The sequence below is a fragment of the Physeter macrocephalus genome, chromosome 8 (genome assembly GCF_002837175.3).
Source record: "Physeter macrocephalus isolate SW-GA chromosome 8, ASM283717v5, whole genome shotgun sequence".
Taxonomy (NCBI): Eukaryota; Metazoa; Chordata; class Mammalia; order Artiodactyla; family Physeteridae; genus Physeter; species Physeter macrocephalus.
In genome coordinates this window covers 112,749,345-112,765,469 of record NC_041221.1, presented here as the reverse complement: position 1 = coordinate 112,765,469, position 16,125 = coordinate 112,749,345, and the positions used below count along the sequence as shown (strand labels likewise).

Genomic DNA, 16,125 nt, shown 5'->3' with positions numbered 1-16,125 from the left:
AGCAAAGGAATGGAGACCTTAGTCTTAAAACCGTAAGGGACTTGATTCTGCCAAATAACTTGAATGAACTTGGAGGCAGATTGTTCCCCAGAGTCTCTAATAAGGAATGTAGCCCTACCAACATTTTGATTTTTAGCCTGGTGAGACCTGCCTTGGACTTCTGACCTTACAGAACTGTGAGATGATAAATGGATGTTGTTTTAAGTTGCTAAGTTTGTGGTAATTTGTGATGACAACAATGACTAATAAAGAGAACAAAATTCACCTTTATTCATATCCTCCCACACAGTATTATTTTATTTATTCTCTTCCAGGCTTTGATGATAAGCCTACTTCGCCTAATTATAAACATAATACACATATATTTTTGTATCCTGCTTTTTCTCTTAACTTGAACATATATATTTCTCCATGTTACTATGTAGTTTTCCCTAATCATTACTTTTAATAGTGGTATAATGTTCCTTTGAGTATAGTATGTTATATTTAACCTGTTGGATTTTTGTGTCACTTCAAAATTTTTACCATCATAATACTATAGTGGGTGCTTCCATCTCATATTTGAAGTTACTGGAGTGGATTTTCAGGTGCATCATTACCAGTCAGAAGGTATGAGCCTTTTTATAACTCATTATATATTGGCAAGTCTTAAATGGCTTACCAATTTAAAATTCTTAAGCAAAGATAAGAGAACCATGTTCATCAAAATCGTTATCACCATTAGATAGCATTCTTTTTTAAATAATTTTTTTGTTAATGGGGAAAATGCTTGGTGGAGAGTTTTAAATTTAGGGATAGTTTCCTAAATTACTCAAAGAATTAATATATAAGCTGCTATTGTAAGTATTTCAGGGGGTATAAAGCTGAATAGTTTATAGTACCTGCAGACCAGTTATTATGATTAGGCATGTACCAGTCATAAGAGATATGAAGCTAGTTCCTCACCTCGGAACCTGTTTTTAAGTCAACTTGATTTTTTTATTAGCAATGCATGTACAGTCTGTTGGTACTCTGTTCCTACCTTCTATTTTTATCATGCTGATTTTATAATAGTTCTCAAAACCATAATTATTTTCTTACTGTGGGTATGACCATTTTTTTCATTTATATTTTTTAATTTCTTTTTTTTCCAGCTTTCTGGAGATATTATTGACATATATATAAATTTAAGGTGTAAGCATGATTATTTGATACACATATATACTGTGAAATGATTACCACAATAAGGTTAGTTAACACCTCCATTCCCTTCACATAATTGCCTTTTTGTGTGTGTGGTGGTGATAAAATTTAAGGTCTACTGTTTAAGGTCTTAACTTCCAAGTATACAATACTGTATTGTTAACTATAATCACCATGCTGTACATAACATTAAATCCCCAGAACTTATTCATCTTAGTTAAAAGTTTGTACCCTTTGGCCAACATCTCCGCTGCCAGCCCTGACAACTACTATTCTATTCTCTATTTCTATGAGTTCAGCTTTTTTAGATTACACATGTAAGTAAGAACATACACTATATGTCTTTCTCTGTCTGGTTTATTTCACTTAGCATAATGCACTCAAGGCTCATTCATGTTGTTGTAAAAGGCAGGATTTCCGTCTTTTTGATGGGTGAATAATACTACCGTGTGTGTGTGTCTGTTTGTGTCTGTGTATGTGTAACACATATGACATTTTATCTGTATATAGCTCACATTTTCTCTATCCATTCGTCCATCGTTGGACACTTAGGCTGTTTCCACGTCTTGGCTGTTGTGAATAATGCTGCAGTGAACGTGGGAGTACAGATATCTCTTTGAGATAATGATGTCATTTTTGGGGGGATATATATACCCAGAAGTGAAATTGCTGGATCATGGCGGTTCTGTTTTTAATATTTTGAGAAACCTCCATACTGGTTTCCATAGTGGCTGCAACGATTTACATTCCCCCCAGTAGTCACAAGAGTTCCCTTTTCATGGATGTAGATATTTTCTTTGTTAAGTACCCAGTTATATTCCACTGACATCTTGAAAAATGAAAAATTTTAGGTAGGAAAAATATCAGTGTGAGTAAACATACTTTGAATAACTAGAGACTAAGTGCTAACTTACAGTGTTCTTTTGTACTTCAAAGCAAAGTATTGGACTTAGAATGAAGGTCTAATACTAAAATACAAAGTACATATATTTTCTGTGACTGTAGAGCAGTTTATACCTTTACCTTGCTCCCCTGTAAAGAAGCCGTGAGTTAAAGTAAAAAGGCACTGGATGGGACATTAGGTTTCTAGATCCTTTTATGTTGCTAACCACCTATTACCTTGAACATGTCACTTAACATCTGGGCTTCTGCTTTCTATTCTGTAGCATGAGGGATTGAATATGTTGATCACATGAAAATGGTCATTTAGGAAAAGTACGAAAGCATTTTGTGCTCAGTGAGTTAGGCTTAAATTAAAGGTACCTGGTAGGAGGTCATTGTTTTGGTTTGGACTGGTTTGGAAATTAAATGAAGAAATTCCCATAAAGCTCCTAGAGCAGACATTCAGTGTTGTCTAGCATAAAAAGGGAGACAGTGACAAAACTTTGGTACTAAAATACTCTGTTTCTGAGAGACTGTATAACTGAACTGCTTTAGAATCTGTACAAAAATAAGGTACACTTTAAATAAGTACATATTTTTATTTTCCAGGATCAAATCTAAATCGCTGTGGTTTCCGAGGCTCTTCATACCTGGGTATTCCATTCAATCCATCAAAGGTTAGTTCTCTTTGCATTAGGAGGAAGGAGGAGAGCGAGTGGAGAGATTTTAGTAAGAAAGAAAACTAAGAAAGTAACAGAAAGAACCAGGCCTCCAAGTTTCAGTGTAGCTAAATAGTGTCTAATAAACTGTGTGTTATGAACTGGAACTTCTTAAGGGAAAGCTATACCCACCTTACTTCCTGGAAGAATGCACAGTATATAAATGAACAGAAGTTCCTGTTGTTAAAAAATTATGTCTTTCTTAGTATCGTGTGTGTGTGTGTGTGTGTGTGTGTAAAAATTATTGGTGATTTCTTGGAGAAGATGGAAATAAAGCACTCAAGAACATGATACTTGTTCTCTAAGAAACCAGTGAACCATGTGTTACAGAAGGACTTTATATTTGGTTCACATTTCTTAGGAATGAAAGAGAAAGCTCTTGCTAAGCAGTGATTGGAGACCCAAGTAGTGATGAATTATGATGACCTTCCTGATGGTAGGCAGACTGTCTTCAGGGTTATAGGCAGAGGCTTTCATACCAGCACATGCAGGTATAGAAAGCAGTGAATCCTAACATATGAGAAGCTTTTTTTCTTCTTCAAAGAAGCAGACCCCATACAAACTTTTGTAGGTGTTTCATCTGTGTATAAAATATTTTTCTACAATAGAAGGCGGAGAAAAACTTCATCATTTTGTGGGAAGAGACCTCACAAAATAGAAACTTTTTCCTTGATGGGGGTCAGTCTGCTTATATAATGGTTACAAGCCAATATCTGGCTACACTGAGTACATCAAGATTTACATCCCTTTCTAAGCTGAAGGTAAATGACATGTTGCCAATTTCTCCATACTCTGCTTCAAAATTTTGGAATAAATAGCAGTGATTTTGGAAAAGGTGACATGATTTGATAGAGGCACTGCTTCAACTTTCTTCCTCTGCCTTAAGCTGTAGACCAGCATGCCTGTGTCAAAGTCATATGACTTTGCTAAGGTGTCTCCAATCATGTATGCCAATTGCTTTTAACAGAGAATCTAGAAACTAAGGCGCCATAAAAATTGTCCTTTTTCCCCATACAAGTAATACTTTCCAACTTAAGCCAGTCCTGAATAGAGGTAGCTCTCCATTTAGTCATAATGGACAGGATATCTAAAAGTCATGACACTGATAATAATGACCATTATACAGCACCATACCCTATACAGATGTATACTTACACTTGTTGGGGTAAAACAGTTCTTTGATAACATTACTTTTAAGAGACAGCCCTCTTACTCCTCTCACCCCCTCCCAAGGCATTTTCGAAACCAAAGGGTAAAATGTAAGAAGAAACCATTTTTTGCCTTTGATTCACAGAGTCCTGAAACCCATTTTGGGCCCTTAATTCATCGAGACCCTGGCATTTTCTGGGGAAACTAGGTCCCGCTCCATCCTGTGTTGCATTGGTCTGAATCTGGAGCGGTAGAGGGAGCTAGAGACTCTAGGTGGAATCATATAGGGCCACAGGGAGCTGTCACTTAGGGTGGTGGCTGAGAATCCAGGAGACAGATGAAGCCAAGAGAATCTGAGGAGGCACATACGATTTTCCAATACAGTATATAAATAGTATCATTGCTTTTTCTTCTGAAACCACCTGTGGGCCATTCACTTACCTGAAAAATGTCCAGGACCTTTAGTGGCCATAGAACACTTTTTGAGAAACACTAATGGATCTTCTCAACCCCCTTTTCTCACTGTTTTCCTTCAACAAATCCCATATTCTCTATTAAATTATGTACTGTCCTTAACACATACTACATAGCCTGGAATCTTCCTTCTCTGCTTTCCTTTTACTTTTTATTCTACCTGTAATGCCTCCTCTTCATCTGTACCTAACCAAGCTCCTCTTCTGCTGCAGAAAACAATCCTTTATCCATGTATTATTGTATCTCCATCATGACACATATGGCATCCTACTTGGTACTGTACTTATTCAGGTAGCCCCTCTTCTCCCTTCAAGGTTAAGGTCCACATTTGATTTCTGTTTGGATTCCCCACAGTGCTTTTAACATAGCAGATATTTAGTTTGAGTACTAAAAAATGAAATGATACAGGATTTCTAAGAAGGCGATTATAAATGTGGAATAGGATATCCAGGAGTATTAAAGCTTGAGTTCTAAGGAGGAGCTCAGAATGAAAGAAATACCACAGTGAAAATTTGCTTGTCATATTTGTGAGACCATATAAGGAATTGTATATGTAAGGCTGGATAGATGGGGTGAGTTCAGATTATAGAGGATATTGAACACCTTTGCAAACTTATTCTGTGAAGAACTACAGAAGGTCAGTGAGCACCAAAGTATTCTGATTAAGTCACTAGTGGTTTCAAGACCCTTGAGTCATGACTCCAAAGAAGTAGTGGCCCTTTTGATATTTGCCTTGCACTTGCATCATCATCAGTAAGATAACTAGCATCTGTATAGACAGTAATTTTATTTAATCTTCACAGTAACCCTGTGAAATAGGTATTAATATCTCCATTTTCCAGAATGAGAAAATGCAGCAGTGAGTAGTAGAGCCAGGATTTGATGCCTTACAGTAGTGTAGAAGTTAACATTTATTGTAGAAAGCAGAGGAGTCTATTTTAACCAAAATCTTGGTACAAGCTTCATTTTAACTTTCTAGTGTTATGGACAGTTATTCTAGCATTTGAAGCAATTATTGATGAGCCCAAACTAAAACAGAAGGAAATCCTGTGAGAAAGATGAATTTAAAATGCACTCTTATTCTATCAAAATTAAAACTTTCTTAAACTGAGAAATAGTACAATGTGAAATTTTACATTTTTTAAGTGACATCATCTTTTTAAAATAACCGAACAGGATTGGCTGACTATTTGAAAATAATTATAAAACTTTAAATGCTTTGTGTATTGCAGAATGTAAAGTTACTTGGTTTTATATTTTTATTTTTACTTTAATAAGTTTTTAAATTAATTTTATCTATGCCAGTGCCAACTAGAGTCTACAGGATTTCCTACAAGGAGTCACATAATTTATAAACCTTAAGAGATCTTTGATAACTTGATAGTTTTGTTGAAACAGTCAAATCAGTGAAACTAATCCAATAAATATTCTGGTTATATGAGTTTCCTAGTTTGACTCCCCAGCTCTGCCTGGACACTTACTAGTCTAACAGTCTTCACAAAAGACTTTTTGCAATCAATACTCATTTGGTAATTTAAACTTTAAAAGTTAGACTTTTATTTCTAGAGAATTTTTCAATATTAGTATCTTGAGCTCTTCTTTGCATTTTTTTGTCATTTGTTATTCTAAGTGTTAATATTAGAGACTCAAATAATTAAACCATATGAGAATAGAATAATGTTTTTCAACTGTATTGTTTTGTAGGATTTTTAAATGGTGATCACTACTGTGGTATTTAATTTGAATTTGTAGAGCATAAACAATTATTTCTACATGCTTTTCTAACTTTTTAAGACTTAAATTATAAATGATATGGTTGGTCATATAGGAAGTTGAAATAATTTGGTTTATTTGAATATCAGATCTACTTCCATAAACTTGAGGATAAAATTGAAAATTATGTAGCCTGGAAAGTATGCAGTAATACTTACGTTGAGACATACACGAAATTGAGTTTTGTTTGTCTCTATCAAATGTCTATGCAAATCAGTATAAACAACATTTAATTTTACTGTTTACTGAAACCTCTTGTCAAATTGCATAATGAAATAAGATCTCATTTCAGTTTTCTAATTAACATTATATTAATTTTCAATCTAGAATCCTGGAACAGCTCATCCTTATGATAGTGGCCACATAGCAATGACCTACACTGGCCTTTCATGCTTAGTTATTCTTGGAGATGACCTAAGCCGAGTAAATAAAGAAGCTTGCTTAGCAGGCTTGAGAGCCCTTCAGCTAGAAGATGGAAGGTATGGGTCATTCTTTGTTACTTGTCTTTTTTTAAGAAAAATCATTTGGAATTAAAAATAGATATAATACTATACTAGAATTGTAGAGTTTATCATAAACTCTTATTAGAACACTGTATACATACGGTTTAAGTGCCTAATCAGTGAAATATTTATGTGACTGAAAATAAAAGTAATCACAATAACAATTCCATTCTTTCTTAGTTCATTTTTCTTTTTTTTTAAAGGCGATAATAGATCCATAAATAAATGGTTTAATAGTTTCAGGATTAGGATCTACCTTAATTTACCTTCTGGGTAAAAAAGTGGACATTTTGAAGCAGACATACATTTAGTCTAAACTTTTATGCCTTAAGACATAGTGATGTGGGAAAAAGGGATGAACATTGAATATTATATTCTAGTATAGGTAGTTTCTGTGATATTATTAAAGGATAGAAAAAGTAGTGAGTTTATTAATATTTGATGGTTTGAGTGGTGTGTCTAACATAAAAAGAGTTTTAAGGTGAAACATTTTTTTTAAGTCTAGGAAGTGATAAAGCGTTAGTGATGCTGTCTAAAAAGAGACTTTGCAAACAAATCTTGCCACGTTGTTATATCTGTACTCCATCTACTGCTGTCTCTATTTTCCTGTCAGTATTTTAAAAACACTGCTGTTGATGAGGGGAAAATTAGTGGAAACATATAAGGTAAATTGACATTAATTGGAAATACTATAAAACTAAATATTTACCTCAGGAAGTACATGTGACTAATTTCTCAATATTTCATTATAGTCTTTGGTCACTGCTATCTTATCCTTATTTATAAATAAAAGAATAGATATGAAATATAAACTATTATGTACTTCTCTAAAACTAATTAAATATGTGAAAATTAAATTAAAACAATATCACTTAATTAATGGTTATCTGTATATACATTGAGAAGAAATTTCACATAAGCAGAACTTGGGCTTGAGAATTTCATACTACCCAGTAGGTCCCTGCTACTTATTCTGCTATTAATTCTCAAGCCACTGTGCCATAGCTTTCCATGGCTGAGAGCAAAGAAACTTACTCTGAGTGGTGGCATCTGGGAAAGAGTAACTGTGGTAGTGTGTTAAGCTACCCAGAAGTCGAACTTGGGAGTACAGTGTTGATTTAGAGATAGTTTTATATTATTTAAATTAATAGTCCTTTATTGAATAATACAAGTAGTATATGGTTGTTTTTTTTTTTTTTTTTTTTCGGTACGCGGGCCTCTCACTGTTGTGGCCTCTCCCCTTGCGGAGCACAGGCTCCGGACGCACAGGCTCAGCGGCCATGGCTCACGGGCCCAGCCGCTCCGTGGCACGTGGGATCTTCCCAGACCGGGGCACGAACCCTCGTCCCCTGCATCGGCAGGCGGATTCTCAACCACTGCGCCACCAGGGAAGCCCAGTATATGGTTTTTAAATCTGTATTTTAGTGATAGCTTTTTCTGTGAGTGAAGACATGAAGTAGGTGTTTCTAACTAACCCCCTACAAAAAAATAAATTATAGTACAGTAAATCATATGGTTATTATTTTCAGTTTTTGTGCAGTACCTGAAGGCAGTGAAAATGACATGCGATTTGTATACTGTGCTTCCTGTATTTGCTATATGCTCAACAACTGGTCTGGCATGGATATGAAAAAAGCCATCAACTATATTAGAAGAAGTATGGTGAGTTATGTTGATAAATTGACTCTTTGTTTTAAGTTATTACTGCTGATATATGGGGGCTGGGGCATGCCTCATCTCTTCTAGCAATAATTTGGAAATAAGGATAATAAGATTGCTTTCTGGGTACATCATATATCAGAATAGCCATTTAAGAATAATATTCAAGGAAAGTTTGACTCTTTAGCCATTAAATTTTAAATGTAATCTGATTGTGTCCAAAGAAACTGTCTTTAGCAGAAAGAGATTGGTCAGCCTTAGAAGCAAAAAATAGTAAAATCTCAAAGGTAAATGTTGATAACCTATCTTAGTAGGGATCATTGGGAAGTCGCAGCCAAGCATACAAGAGAATTACAGTGCCCTTGGTGAGATTATTCCTATATTGGGTGTGAGGTGTGAGTTCCTTAAGCCATTTTGACTAGCAAGATTGACTGGGCTGACAATAGATTTTTGGATCACTTTTGGTTTCTTAATACTTTTATGTGGGTTTTTTTTTTTTTTTAATCTAAGGTTTATTTTAAGGAGAATATCAAGTAGAAATTTTATTCTTTCACACAATACAATTTAGTCTTTTTATCAACAATAGTAAGGAAAACTTAGTTTAGTGTCAGCCAGAACTATCCTTTGCTCTACATTTTGGTCTCTCATATACAACCAGAGAAATAGAAGTGCTGCTTCCCAGGTCTAATTTACTTCCTAAATATGAAATTTTTATAGATTAGAATATTTTAGGCTGTTAATTCAACTTTTACTAGTCCATATTTCAGAACAAAAATGTAAGTTCTTAGAGGAATGGAGTTATTTTTAATTGAATGTGTGAATGTGAATCAGACTTTATAGAATCTATAATAGCACAGGTTTTTAAAAGCCTGTGGAGGCAGAAAGAGAAAACCTTTAAAGGAGTTTTAACATCTTTATTGGAGTATAATTGCTTTACAATGGTGTGTTAGTTTCTGCTTCATAAAAGGAGTTTTAAGAGGAAAGGAGATATATGTTATAGACAAAGGTGGGAGAAATGCATTTTGGCATGAATATTGCAGAAGTAACACCATGTTCTTCTCAGTGCATTGTATTTGGAGGTACAACATGTTGATTTGCTCTATTATTGGTGATGTTAACTTTAATCACTTGGTTAAGGTGGTGTATGCCAGATTTTCCTTTGTAAAGTTAGCATTTTTCCCTTTGTAATTATTTAGTATCTCATGGTGAGATACTTGCAGACTGTATAAATATCCTGTCCCTCATCAAACTTTTATCCACTAGTATTAGTATGCATTAATGATTTTCCAGCTCTATCATTCATTCTGTAATAATCAGTTAAAATTCTACAGTTACGAGAAGCTTTCCCTTCACCTTTATCTACTTACTTATTTATTTAATTTTAACAGGCACTCTAGATTCTTGTTTTACTCATTGGGTTATTATCTGTAACTATCATTATTTATTTTGATGCTGTCCCAGATTCAGCCAGCAAAAACCCCTTCACCCAGCAAAAACCCCTTGTGCCCTTTTGATATGTCCCCTTCATTCTTTGAGCACCTCCTTGTCTTCTGGCACAAGATAGTCCAGGTTCATAGTTTAATTTCCCAGCCTCAGTCCTGAAATCGGTCATTTCTTCAAGGAGTTCTAGTTCTTATTGGAGGGTGGTGTTTAGAAACCACGATTTGGGCACAAAATGTGCTTATTGGTACTGGGATATCACTGCTTCTAGCCCCTCTCTCAGAGGCAGGAAATGTATATATGTATACACAGACATCCCCCTTATACACTTATACACATCTATATCTTTTTCTCTATCTATCAATCAGTCAAAAACCATGAGTTCACACTAATACCTCAAATTTTAATCCAATACCACTAGGTTCATTTTAACCTTCCTCTTTTCATTTGTAACTCCCTTCTCAGACAGTGACAAACCTGGCTGCTATTGTCCAGAATTCATTGGTTCCTTTTGTTTAGAGCCTGAAGGTATATAGTCAAAATGTTATATTTAAGAAACACTTGAGTTACTTCTTTTATTCCCTCCACCCCCAACCTTTAGTTTGTTTATGTTAATTTATTTGAAATAAAGTTGTTTGTTTCTGTTTAGATTCTATTTTATTTCCTTAATATGTGAAATATTAACTCGGTTCTGAAAGTCATAGCTATACAAAAAGTTATATTCAGAGATGTGTAACTCACAGGGCTTCCTGTTCCTTCTATCCACCCCCTTCCTAACTCCCATGTTTACCACCTTGTTCCCATTCACTCTGTAGGTAAACGTTCTCATTAGTTTTTGGTTAGGCCTCCCTGTACTTCTTTTTGATGAACAGATATGTACATTTTTATTTCTGCTTTCTTACTCAAAAGAGTACTTTTTTGCAGTTTGCTTTTTTCATTTAACAATATAGCTTGAAAACCACTCTATATCAGGTCATAGAAATTTTCCTCATTTTTTTGGAACAGTTTTGTAGTACTCCATCACGTGCACATGTCATAGCTATTTCCAACTCTTCTATATATAGGCTACATATTTTCCAAATGTGAACATTGTTGAAATTCATACCTTCTGCATGTGTGCTTGTGTATTGTTGGGGCTATAACTTCAGAATAAATTCCTAGCAGTGGAATTGCTTGATCAAAAAGTAAATGCATACGGGGGGATTGGTTCAAGGTGGCGGAGTAGAAGGACATGCACTCACTCCCTCTAGCGAGAGTACCAGAATCACAACTAACTGCTGAACAGTCATTGACAGGAAGACACTGGAACTCACCAAAAAAGATACCCCACATCCAAAGACAAAGGAGAAACTGCAATGAGATGGTAGGAGGGGCGCAATCACAGTGAAATCAAATCCCATAACCGCTGAGTGGGTGACTCACAAACTGGAAAACAATTACACCACAGAAGTCCACCCACTGGAGTGAAGGTTCTGAGCCCCACGTCAGACTTCCCAACCTAGGGGTCCAGCAACGGGAGGAGGAATTCCCAGAGAATCAGACTTTGAAGGTTAGCGAGATTTGATTCCAGGACTTTGACAGGACTGGGGGTAACAGGACTCCACTCTTGGGGGGCACACACAAAGTAGTGTGCGCATCAGGACCCAGGGGGAAGGGGCAGTGACCCATAGGAGACTGAACCAGACGTACCTGCTAGTGTTGGAGGGTCTCCTGCAGAGGTGGGGGGAGGCTGTGGCTCACCGCAGGGACAAGGACACTGGCAGCAGAAGTTCTGGGAAGTAATCCTTGGCATGAGCCCTCCCGGAGTCCACCATTAGCCTCACCAAAGAGCCTGTATGCTCCAGTGCTGGGTCGCCTCAGGCCGAACAACCAACAGGGAGGGAACTCAGCCCTACAGATCAGCAGACAAGTGGACTGAAGTTTTACTGAGCTCTGTGCATCAGAGCAAAACCCAGCTCTACCCACCACCAGTCCCTCCCATCAGGAAGCCTGCACAAGTCTCTTAGATAGCCTCATCCACCACAGGGCAGACAGCAGAAGCAAGAACTACATTCCTGCAGCCTGCAGAACAAAAACCACCTACACAGAAATTTAGACAAAATGAAAAGGCAGAGGACTGTGTACCAGATGAAGGAACAAGATAAACAGAAAAACAATTAAATGAAGTGGAGATAGGCAACCTTCCAGAAAAAGAATTCAGAATAATGAGAGTGAAGATGATCCAGGACCTCGGAAAAAGAATGGTGGCAAAGATCGAGAAGATGCAAGAAATGTTTAACAACAACCTAGAAGAATTAAAGAACACAAACAGAGATGAGCAATACAAAAACAAATAAAAACTACACTAGACAGAATCAACTGAGCAGAATAACTGAGGCAGAAGAACGGATAAGTGACCTGGAAGACAGAACGGTGGAATTCATTGCCGTGGAACAGAATAAAGAAAAAGGAATGAAAATAAATGAAGACAGCCTAAGAGACCTCTGGGACAACATTAAACACAACAACATTTGCATTATAGGGGTCCCAGAAGGAGAAGAGAGAGAGAAAGTACCCGAGAAAATATTTGAAGAGATTATAGTCTAAAACTTCCCTAACATGGGAAAGGAAATAGCCACCCAAGTCCAGGAAGTGCAGAGAGTCCCAGGCAGGATAAAGCCAAGGAGAAACATGCTGAGACTCATAGTAATCAAATTGCCATAAATTAAAGACAAACAAAAACTATTAAAAGCAGCAAGGGAGAAATGACAAGTAACATACAAGGGAACTCCCATAAGGTTAACAGCTTATTTCTCAGCAGAAACTCTACAAGCCAGAAGGGAGTGGCATGATATTTTAAAGTGATGAAAGGGAACAACCAACAATCAAGATTACTCTACCTGGCAAGGATCTCATTCAGATTCGATGGAGAAATCAAAAGCTTTACAGACAAGCAAAAGCTAAGAGAATACAGCACCACCAAACCAGCTGTACAACAAATGCTAAAGGAACTTCTCTAAGTGGGAAACACAAGAGAAAAAAAGGAGATATAAAAACAAACCCCAAACAATTAAGAAAATAACAGCTTATTTCTCAGCAGAAACTCTACAAGCCAGAAGGGAGTGGCATGATATTTTAAAGTGATGAAAGGGAACAACCAACAATCAAGATTACTCTACCTGGCAAGGATCTCATTCAGATTCGATGGAGAAATCAAAAGCTTTACAGACAAGCAAAAGCTAAGAGAATACAGCACCACCAAACCAGCTGTACAACAAATGCTAAAGGAACTTCTCTAAGTGGGAAACACAAGAGAAAAAAAGGAGATATAAAAACAAACCCCAAACAATTAAGGAAATAGGAATATACATATTGATAATTACCTTAAATGTGAATGGATTAAATGCTCCAACCAAAAGACACAGGCTCACTGAATGGATAGAAAAACAAGATCCATATATATATGCTGTCTACAAAAGACCCACTTCAGACCGAGGGACACATTCAGACTGAAAGTGAGAGGATGGAAAAAGATATTGCGTGCAGTGGATATCAATAGAAAGCTGGAGTAGCAATACTCATATCAGGTAAACTAGACTTTAACGAATGTTACAAGAGACAAGAAAGGACACTACCTAATGATCAAGGGACCAAAATCCAAGAAGAAGGTAGTAACAATTATACATGCATCCAACATAGGAGCACCTCAATACATAAGGCAGATGCTAAAAGCTATAAAAGAGGAAATCGACAGTAACACAATAACAGTGGGGGACTTTAACACCTTACTTACGCCAACGGACAGATCATCCAGACAGAAAATTAATAGGGAAACGCAAGCTTTAAATGACACAATAGACCAGATAGATTTAAGTGATATCTATAGGACATTCCGTCTGAAAACAGCAGGTTACACTTTCTTCTCAAGTGCACATGGAACATTCTCAAGGATAGATCACATCTTGGTCACAAATCAAGCCTCAGTAAATTTAAGAAAATTGAAATCATATCAAGCATCTTTTCCAACCACAACGCGATGAGATTAGAAATAAATTACAGAGAAAAAAAGGAAAAAACAATAACACATGGAGGCTAAACAATATGTTACTGAATAACCAAGAGATCACTGAAGAAATCAAAGAGGAAATCAGAAAATACTTAGACACAAATGACAGCAAAAACACGATGATTCAAAACCTAAAAAGAGGAAATCGACAGTAACACAATAACAGTGGGGGACTTTAACACCTTACTTACGCCAACGGACAGATCATCCAGACAGAAAATTAATAGGGAAACGCAAGCTTTAAATGACACAATAGACCAGATAGATTTAAGTGATATCTATAGGACATTCCGTCTGAAAACAGCAGGTTACAGGAACTAGAGAAAGAAGAACAAACAAAACCCGAAGTTAGTAGAAGGAAAGAGATCATAAAGATCAGAGCAGAAATACATGAAATCGAAACAAAACGGTAGCAAAGATCAATAAATCAGAAAGCTGGTTCTTTGAGAAGGTAAATAAAATTGATAAAACTTTAGCCAGACTCATCATGAAACAGAGGGAGAGGACGCAAATCAATAAAATCAGAAATGAAAAAGAAGTTACAACGGACACTGCAAAAATACAAAGCATCATAAAAGACTGCTACAACCAACTCTGTGAATCCTCGACAAAATACTAGCAAACAGAATCCAACAGCACATTAAAAGGATCATACACCATGATTAAGTGGGTCTTTTCCTTGGAATGCAAGGATTCTTCAATATATGCAAATCAATCAATGTGATAGACCAAATTAACAAATGGAAGGATAAAAACCATATGATCATCTCAATAGATACAGAAAAAGTTTTTGACAAAATTCAACACCATTTAGGATAAAAACTCTTCAGAAAGTGGGCATAGAGGGAGAGTACCTCAACATAGTAAAGACCATATACGACAAACCCACAGCAAACATTATTCTCAATGGTGAAAAACTGAAAGCATTTCCTCTAAGATCAGGAACAAGGCAAGGATGTCCACTCTTGCCACTCTTATTCAAGATAGTTTTGGAAGTCCTAGCCATGGCAATCAGAGAAGAAAAAGAAATAAAAGGAATACAAATTGGAAAAGAAGTGAAACTGTCACTGTTTGCAGATGACATGATACTATACAAAGAAAATCCTAAAGATGGCACCAGAAAACTACTAGAGCTAATCAATGAATTTGGTGGAGCTGCAGGATACAAAATTAATGCACAGAAAGCTCTTGCATTCCTAGACACTAAAACGAAAGATCAGAAAGAGAAATTAAGGAAGCGATCCCATTCACCACTGCAACAAAAAGAATTAAATACCTAGGAATAAACCTACCTAAGGAGGTATAAGACCTGTACTCAGAATACTATAAGACAGTGATGAAAGAAATCAAAGATGACACAGACAGATGGAGAGATATACCATGTTCTTGGATTGGAAGAATCAATATTGTGAAAATGACTATACTACCCAAAGCAATCTACAGATTCAGTGCAATCCCTGTCAAACTACCAATGGCATTTTTTTGCAGAACTAGAACAAAAAATCTTAAAATTTGTATGGAGACACAAAAGACCCTGAACAGCCAAAGCAATCTTGAGGGAAATAAACGAAGCTGGAGGAATCAGACTCCCTGACTTCAGACTATACCACAAAGGTACAGTAATCGAGACAGTATGGTACTGGCACAAAAACAGAAATATAGATCAATGGAACAGGATAGAAAGCCCCGAGATTAACCCATGCACCTATGGTCAACTAATCTATGACAAAGAAAGCAAGGCTATACAATGGAGAAAAGAATTTCCTCAGTAAGTGGTGCTGGGGAAACTGGACAGCTACATGTAAAAGAATGAAATTAGAACACTCCCTAGCACCATACACAAAAATAAACTCAAAATGGATTAAAGACCTAAATGTAAGACCAAACACTGTGAAACTCTTAGGGGAAAACATAGGAAGAACACTTCGACATAAATCACAGCAAGATCTTTTTTCACCCACCTCCTAGAGTAATGGAAATAAACAAAAAAATAAACAAATGGGACCTAATGAAACTTAAAAGCTTTTGCAAAAGAAAGGAAACTACAAACAAGACGAAAAGACAACCCTCAGAATGGGAGAACGTATTTGCAAATGAAGCAATGGACAAACGATTAATCTGCAAAATATATAAACAGCTCATGCAGCACAATATTAAAAAAACAAACAACCCAATCAAAAAATGGGCAGAAGACCTAAATAGACATTTCTCCAAAGAAGACATACAGATGGCCAAGAGACACATGAAAAGCTGCTCAACATCACTAATCATTAGAGAAATGCAAATCAAAACTACAATG

General features: G+C 36.2%; 1 protein-coding gene across 11 annotated transcripts in view; it reads left to right on the top strand.

Moving 5' to 3' along the window:
- PGGT1B (protein geranylgeranyltransferase type I subunit beta) overlaps window positions 1-16,125 on the top strand; it is an 85,452-nt gene that overhangs the window by 16,278 nt on the left and 53,049 nt on the right. For all 11 annotated transcript variants that reach the window (XM_055086715.1, XM_055086716.1, XM_055086714.1 and 8 more), the window contains exons 3-5: window positions 2,674-2,741; window positions 6,507-6,658; window positions 8,212-8,344. In XM_055086715.1, coding sequence (XP_054942690.1) covers window positions 2,674-2,741; window positions 6,507-6,658; window positions 8,212-8,344 — 353 coding nt within the window. The remainder of the gene's footprint in view (window positions 1-2,673; window positions 2,742-6,506; window positions 6,659-8,211; window positions 8,345-16,125) is intronic.